This window comes from Oppia nitens, unplaced genomic scaffold (genome assembly GCF_028296485.1).
Source record: "Oppia nitens isolate AA-2021 unplaced genomic scaffold, nextdenovo-longstitch-racon4-pilon3 scaffold19_pilon_pilon_pilon, whole genome shotgun sequence".
Lineage (NCBI taxonomy): Eukaryota > Metazoa > Arthropoda > Arachnida > Sarcoptiformes > Oppiidae > Oppia > Oppia nitens.
In genome coordinates, this window is record NW_026533198.1 from 412,824 (window position 1) to 422,500 (window position 9,677).

The 9,677-nt window shown below is 16.3% G+C and overlaps 1 protein-coding gene across 1 annotated transcript in view; it reads right to left on the bottom strand.

Annotated features, from left to right (window-relative positions):
• Positions 1 to 4,617: 4,617 nt before the first annotated feature.
• Positions 4,618 to 9,677, bottom strand: part of LOC128966095 (glycine receptor subunit alpha-2-like) — a 17,458-nt gene continuing 12,398 nt past the window's right edge. Inside the window, exons 9-12 of the mRNA XM_054312907.1 lie at positions 9,083 to 9,130; positions 8,932 to 9,005; positions 8,143 to 8,568; positions 4,618 to 4,761 (exon numbers count right to left, since the gene is read on the bottom strand). Of these exons, the coding sequence (XP_054168882.1) occupies positions 4,618 to 4,761; positions 8,143 to 8,568; positions 8,932 to 9,005; positions 9,083 to 9,130 (692 nt within the window). The remainder of the gene's footprint in view (positions 4,762 to 8,142; positions 8,569 to 8,931; positions 9,006 to 9,082; positions 9,131 to 9,677) is intronic.

The following is a 9,677-nucleotide window of genomic DNA, read 5'->3' on the forward strand; positions in this document are numbered from 1 at the left end:
GAGAGAGAGAGAGAGAGAGAGAGCAAAAAAATATAGTCAAATGGATTAATAGGATATAAGTTTTGTTTTATTTTATTTATATTTTTATTTATCACTATTGAAATAAAATAAGTTTTATGTGTGTGTATGTGTGTGTGTGTGTGTGTGTCTGTGAATTCAATTGAAATTGAAACAATAAAAAGCAATTGTTTGTTTTTTTTGTTTTTGATTGATTATTGTTTAAATGTAACTTTAAAAAATATTATATACAATTTTTTAGATATGTCAAAATCAATAGAAATATTCACATATTTTCAATCAATGATTTTAAAATTTATTATAAATAAAGTTTTTATAGTTAATATTTATCATAAAACTTATAACTTATAACTATAAAAGTTTACGAAATTTTTTTTACTAAACTTTAAATTTATATATTTAACTAAAAAAAATGTTTTTTGTTTGTTTGTTTGAGTCAACAATATTGTTAAAACATATATATAAATTAAGATATGATATATTAAAATAGTTTTAATGACTTTTTTCGATAATTTTATCTAATATTATGATTTGATTGAATAAATTATTTTATTTTAATAGTAAATAGTTTATAAAAATATATAAATAAAACATTGAATGTTTGGGTCCCAAAAATTAGTTTCAAAATATAGTTTCATAATTATATTAAAAATATACATTAGATTCGGTGGTTAAACAAGTTTTTTATATAACTTTTTTTAAAAAAAATAAATAAATTATTGATATAATCTAAAAGTTTTTCTAAAACTACAACATTATTACTGTAATTATTAGTAATTTTTTTTTGATAAGTAATTTAATACATTAGTTGTTTGTATGTACAGTACTATACATGTATGTGTTTTGACTTAACAAACAATTTGTTTTGTTATTATTGACATTTAATTAAACACTTGATTAGCATTACTGTATTGGATACTACATATTCAGCATATGTATCATACATTATTATAAGTAATATATATATATATATATTTGAAGTTAATTTTATTTTTTACTCCAACATCATCAAAGAAAATCATTAGTAATACTATTAAATAATATTATTAATAGGAAAAAAAGTCATTAAAATCATCGCAATATTTGATTTACTAATTTGTTGATAACTTTATTTTAGTTTTTTTAATATATTTATTAACTGTTTAACTATTTATTATTTTTTTGTATTAGTATATTTATTTGATTGATAATACTGTTAACAATATTTCAAATTTACTAATTATTATTATTATTTTTACAATTAGCAAATATATAAAAATTTCAATAGAGAAAAAACAACTCAATTAAAAATTATTTACAGTTAGAAAAAAATATGCAACTATTATTACTATTATATATTATGCAAATATTATTAATTAACTTTAATTATATACAAGTTATGTAAGTATTATTTATTTTTAAAAAATATATTTCATATAAATAATTATCATATAAAATCTATTTGTTTAATTTACTTTATGTTAACATTACTGTATATACAGTATATATTATTAAAACAAAATTGAAGTCAAATTTGTATAGTTTTTTAATTTGGTGCCCAAAACAACATTTAAAACAAAAAAAAAGTTATTAAAGCATGTATTTATAGTATTTGAATTTTTTTTAGGTATAATATCAAAAACAAATGCTATTGTTTTAGTAGAGAATATTTAGCATATATTGTGTATTGTATTTTAAAAAGTAATTTTACAATTTATAAATATAATGTATTAAAAATTATTGCATATATTTTTATTATTATGTATTTTTTGTTGAAACAAAACTAACTGTTTATGCGATATAAATGTCAATATATATACTGTATATAAAGTTTGAAATAATTTCCAAATACTATATATATATATATATATATATATATTAATAGTTAAATTCAGTTGAATTTTATGGATTTTATATATATATATAATATATTTTTAGGTTTTTTTTTGATTATTTATTAATAAATTCCTGAATTTTTTTATTGATCAAAAATAAATGTTAAACTTAATGTACATTTACATTTTTATGGGTACACAAAATTTGCTAAACAATTGACTGAAAAAAAATAAAATTGATAAAAAAATTTTTTTTGCATAACTTTTTTAAAAAAAAATACTTTTAAAATTTTCATAAATAATTTATTAGTAATGTTAGTAATGTTCAGGTAAATTATTAAAATAAAAAACTTATATAACTTTACTTAAATATTTATAAAGTTTGAAAAAAAATTGAAAAACTTGATTAAAAATAAAATAAATTAATAAAGTTATATATAAAAGTTATAAATTATTATATAGCGTTTGTACTGTATTTTTAAAAAAACATTTGTATTAATATTATTTTACTTTTTTAAAGACTTTTTTTTGAAATAATAAAAAGATAAATAATAAATTGATTATTTTTTGTTATTTTAAATAATAAAAAAATTTACCAATGGCAATATTATAAGATTTTATATTATATTTAATAAAAAAATTAATTTGTTAAATAATCTTTAACATTTAAGATTACTTTTTTATATAAAAAAAAAATTATAATAATTTTTATTTTGTTTTTTTAATGTTAACCGTAATTAAATATTTTTCATATATTATTTTTATATTTTATGTTTTATATAATTTATATGCAAAATCACATTTATTGCCGGGTCATTTACTTTAACTATTATTATTATCATTATTATTAATATTATTATATTTTTATTTGCATAATCATCATTATCTACAATATCTATATATTTACAGGAATAATGTGAATGCAAATAGAAATTATTTTTTTTAAAAAAAGTTTCTAAGAAAATTTCTAGAAATTATTTTAGATATAATTGAATCTAGAATTTTAATAAAATCGAAATTTAGAAAATAATTAAATTTATATTATTTATAAACTAAGAATCTAATTACATTTAATTAACATTATTTATTTATTCAAAAAAAACATAATAATAAAATATTATACATTTTATTAGATAAAAATAGTGTTTTTTAAAAGAAATTTTACTATTTTTTGTGTCATTTCTAAATTGTGAAACATATAATACATATTAAATAATTTTAGTTTTTAGTTTCAACGCTAAACACTAAAAGCATTTATTAAAAATAATTATATTAATAATAATTATAATAATAATAAAAAAAAAACAAATTAATGTACGCTTTTGTAATTATTTCCTAAATTAAAGTTAATGACAGTCTAAATGACAACAAATTTAAAACATAATATTGTATTATTTTTGTTGTTGAGATTTTATTGAATTTAATTTTTAAAATATTTTAATTGTATTATATTATTACGTTATATTATTATTATTATTATTATTATTAAATGATATATTTAATTATAGCAAATAAATCTATTGAAATATCTTGTTTTAACTGTTTAATAGAATTAAATATAATAATAATATTTATTTAATTATTTATTTAAAAAAATACATTTTCAATATTTCTAGCAAATAATTATTATTTGTTATTTTTTTTAAATAATTGATTTAATATTTAATTAATTATTATACTTACTTATTATATGCTAATTTTGATTATTATCAAATTGTTATTTTTTAAACATTATATGCTATAAATAATTTACTACTACTATATAATTAATAATAATAATAATTTTTATTTCACATATTACATATTGTTTTTTTTGAATAAATAAAATATAAATAGTTAAATAGTAATAAACATTTATATATAATTTATATATGATTTATGAATGATTTTTATTTACATTGAAATTTATAATTAAATATTTAAAATATAAATTAAAATGTTAAATATATATATATATATATTTATACATTGTGTGAGCTTGTTAATTTTTAAAAAATAAATACAATAAATTAAATTTATTTATGATTAATGACTATATACAGTAAATTGTATCCATCATGTTTACAGTATATTTATTTATTTATTTATATAATAAATAATAAATTATATATTTTTAATTTATAATAGAATATACAGTCTTATTAACATAAATATAAATTTATATATATTTTTCATTATAATAATAATATTAAACAATTGAATTTACATATACTGTATAATATTAATATAATAAATTGTTAATATATTTAATATTTAACATATTAATACCAGTATATACTGTATATATATATATTGTTACATAAAATTTAACTGAACGTAAGTCAACATAAATATATATATATAATATTTTAATAACACTATAATAACAGTTTATTTATTTTTTGTAATCATTAAGTTTATTATAATCTATTAAATAGTTTATATTCAATATATTTATTTATTTATAATTAATAGCATTCAAGTTAATTATTAATAAATGAATTTTTATCTTTAATAAACATATTTATACTAAAATGTTAACAAATTTATATAATGATAACGTAAAATATATTAATATTTTATATATAATCTGTATATATATACTGTACTGTACATACAAATTATATACATATTATTTATATAATGTTGTAAAACCTTAAAACTGTGTAAACAAATTGATTTATACAAACATATTATTATTATTATTATAAGTATTAATATTATTTTTTAATAATATTAATAATATATATATAGACGGATTATTATTATTTTTTGTATAATATTTTTTGTTTTATTTTATTTTTTTTCAACTAAGATAATAAATCCAATAAATAATATTAAGTATAATGAATGACATGGGGAACGTCCATCGGGAAATGTAATCAATAAATAAGGCTTTATCATGCTGCCGTTTGGCCATACCATTGTAATACGACTGTCCCTGATGACCCTATATAATAAAAATAATAATAATAATAATATATATAGTAGACATCATAATTATCTATTAAATTACCGCGCGCCATTTTCATTGTATTATTATTATTATCGTTATCATTATTATGATATTATTGTTATTATTATTATTAATATTATCATCATTTGTATAGTTATTTTTATTTTTTTATTTTATTTTTATTTTTTTATATATAGAGTAGACTAAAATAATAGTAATAATACTGTATTTAGTAATAATAATAATAATAATGAATATTTATTTTCTAATAATAATATTAATAATAATAATTTCTTATATATTAATGTATCAAATTTATATTTGTAATATTATATCTAACAGTGGTATTATACAGTGTATTATAATATTTTTATTAATACTAATATTATACAACAAAACAAACCGAAAAAGTTTTATATCATAATATGTCAATCAAAAAAATAAAATAAAAATTAAATTAATATACTGTATATATTTATAGTTTAATTATGATCTAATTAAAAAAAATTAGTTTATAATAATAATCTAATAATTTTTGTTTAGCATAAATTATTTATAAATTGTTTTCATTGATATTAATTTATCAATTATGTCGGGTATTAATTATATATATACTAATTAATTATAGTCTATTAATATATATAGTAAAATCTAGACATTAAATTTTAATTGTAATTGTAATTAATTTTATTTATTTATTCAAAAAATATTAGCAAATTTAGTAAAAAAAAGTTTTTAATTTGTTTGTCAAAAAATAAAATAATTAATTTTCTAAATTTTAATATCTAAAAATTATACCAAAAATAATTTATTATTATTATTATTAGATTTAATTTTATATATACGGAACAGAAATTTTTGTTTTGTTTTTTATTATTTGTTATAATTAACTGAAAAATATTTATTTAAGATTTTCATTTTAATACCTAAATTACTGTATAATAATATTAGTAGCTTTTAAAAATCATAAGACATTAATTTTATGGAAACTTTTTTTTTTTTAATTGGCTAATGAAATCATAAATACTTGAAATTGTTTATCTAATATTTTTTTATTATTATTAAAAATCTTATGTTTGTTTTAAGTATATATATATATATATATATATATATATATATATATATAAATTATTTATATAAACTTTCAACAAAATACAAACAAAAGACAATTAAATTATTAATAATATATTTCTATAAAAGATTTTTAGTTCAAAAACAATTTTTTGATATTTATATAATAATACTGTATATTAGTTAGTAATATTAATTAGTAATAATAGTACAGTATATATATTATTGTTATATTATAATATATAAAATTAATTTTAATGTTTATAATATCAAATAGTATTGTGTTTTAAAGACTAGTTTTAAAATTCAAACAAATTATTATTATTATTATAATTATTAAAAATTTTTAACATATCAAAAGCAATTGTATTTATTATTATTATTATTAAATAAAAATTTTTGGTCTCAATTGTATACTTCACTGTAATGTTCAAGTGCTGTAATACAATGATAACATTACAGTACAATATAAAATGTTAACTTAAAATTCAATTATATTATTATTATACACTGAAATATTGTGTGTTTAATAATAAAGATATTATTATTATTATTATTATTATTTTACTTTTAAAAAATATAAATTTCTATAAATAAATTACAATTGTTTATAAACATGCATTAGATAAAAATATTATATACAGTATTATTATAGCAGAAATAAATAAATGTATAAATAAAATTACATTTATATTAGATAAAATAAAATATATTTTTTTGATATTTTTATGATTTAAATTTAGCTATAATTTTATTTAGTATATTTTGATATACTAGTAATCAAGCAAAATTATTTTTATTTTTATAGTCTATAATATAGACTCTATATTAACTAAGATTACATTTTTTCCGACTCAATCATAAATAAATACTGTATAATATATTTGTTTGTTTTTAAAAGACAACTTAAATTGCTAATACATTTGTAAGTCACAAACTAGTAATACGATTAAAACAATTAAATTATATTGATATTTAAAGTATTTATTATTATTAGATAAGTTATATATGTATTAATATTTATACTGTAGGTTATATAGTAAATAATAAGTGTATATATATTTTTATATATAAATATTAAATGCTAATTCTAACATTACTAATGTTATTTTTTTATTTGAAAAAAGTATTAGATATACACTTGAATATATATATATATATATATATATATATCAAAATATTTATAAAATCTTATATTATATTTATAATCTATTAAAAGCTAATACTTGTATTTTTAAATGTTATACAGTAAATATATTTTTTTTGATATATATTTATTTAATATCTTGTATATTGATTTTTATTAGTAACTAAAAAAAACATTACTAAGCCTTACTAATAAAAATAAAACAAAAATTAAAAACATAGCTTTAAGAAAGTAAATTAAATGAATATTTTTGTGTGTTTTTGTTTGAAAATATTATTATTTGATTAAATAACATTTGAAATAAAATTATTGTTTGAATTTTATTTTCTAAATTATTGTTTGAATTTTATAATAATTTTATTTCTATCAAAAAACAAAAACATTTACATATATATTAAATTTGAATAATAATTAAATATCTAATAAAATAAAAACTAAATTGCTTTAAATAAAATAAAAATACTTGATTTTACGATTATTAAGCTAAGTGTCAATATTGTTAATGTTATTTTATTTTTTAAAAATATAAATGATATATAGATATACACTATAAGTAAACTTAATTATTTACATAATTTATAATATATTTATCAGAAAAAATTTATTATTGTCTAATAAATATTTATTAATTATTTGACTATAAAGTTTTTGTTATGCAATTCAAAACAAAAAAATTAATTTAAATATGTAAATAAGCTATGTAAATTAGTTAGCATAAATTTTTGTTTAAACAATATATATAAATATAATACTATATAAACTATATGAATAATTAATCAATCAATTGTTAAAATACTTTATTATCCAATAATAACTACCAAATATATATAAATTTATATATTTAAAAAACTATAATATATAAAAATTTTAATAATACTATTTTAATAATTTGTTTCCTATTATTATTATATATTACTATATTTGCTTTTTTATTATTACTATAGATTACAATATTTTAAATTATTTAATGTTTAGTTTGACGGAAAATAAAATTCAATTTTTCAAATCTATTGTTTGTTTAATTTAAATATAAATATTTTTATTTTTGAATAAATAAAAATTAATTATTAATTATATCAATCAATCAATAATAGCGCATATTTTTTTAAAAAAAAAAACAGTATTAAAATTTATTATCAATATATTATGGCCCATACCTTGGCTGTAGTATATAAAGGCATTGTTGTAGCGTTTTGATGGCCACCACCGGCGGCGGCGCCAGTTTGCGGCTGTTTTGAATTAGGCGGCGCCGTCCCTGTTGTTGAGTTAGGCGACATCGTGTTGTTTGAGCGCACACCCGTCCCCTGACCACCGCCACCATTACCACCCGTCGGCGATGATGACGTTGACATATGATTCAAGTTGTTGTGGTAGTGATAGTTGTTATCGTCGACCAACAATATGTTGACCAATGCATACTCCATGAGCGATGCAAACACAAACAGTGTACAGGCGGACATGAATATGTCGATGGCTTTAATATAGGAAACGGGTGGCAATGATTTTTGCGATTGAGCATGCTGAGTGGCCAAGGTCAACAGTGAGGTCACGCACAGGGTTACCCGTGCTGGTACTGCTTCCGGCTGTTGAGGAGATAGGGGTAGGTTATTGGGTAGGTATTTGGGTAGGTATTGGGTAGGTATTGTGTAGATATTGGGTAGATATTGGGTAGATATTGGGTAGATATTGGGTAGATATTGGGTAGATATTGGGTAGATATTGGGTAGATATTGGGTAGATATTGGGTAGATATTGGGTAGATATTGGGTAGATATTGGGTAGGTATTGGGTATCCAATGATACAAATGGTGGGTTATATTATGTGATTTTGTTGTTATTGAGAATATATATATAATTTTAGGAAAAGGGTTGTTAAAAATTGTATATAAATATATTATTAATTAACTATTATTTTAAAAAAAAATTATTGTTATTAATAATTTTACCTTTAACCAAAATGATATCCACGACATTATAACAATAAGGCAGGTCGGGATATATGTGTGAAATATATAATATCCTAAATATATATATATATATATATAAATTAAAAATTATATTTAGTATTAAATGTATTTTTTTAATTCAAAAACTAACCCAGTCTCCTTTTTATTGTAAATAATACTTGAACGCACGTAAAGTTACCTATAAATACAATAAATGTTATCAAAAAAAAAATAAAAGTTTATTTTCTCATTATTATTTCAATTTCAAATAGGTATTACTATTTTGATTTTATTTTAGTTTATTTTGTTGGGAATCAGTCATTAGGAAAAATGTGTGATAGAAATAATTTTTTTTTTTTTTAAATAAAAAATCTATCCATTCATTACAATGATATTTCAATAATAATAATAATAATAATAATAATAATAATAATACTAATAATAAAAATTTCCAAATGAATTGTGTCCACAATTTATATATATATATATAAACTTATATATATATATATATTGTTGTCGACTAATGATGTACTGTATAGTCGACTATATATTTAATATATATATATATATATATACTGTATATATATTTTTTACATCAAAAAAAGGTAAACAAATTATCAACAAATGTTACGCACAGTTTTGATTCAATGCACAGTTAGTTAAACAGTCGGTATATGTTTTTTATTATTTTGTTGATCAATCAATAAGTTAACTTATTTGTTGTGTGATTTATTTATTTATTTTTT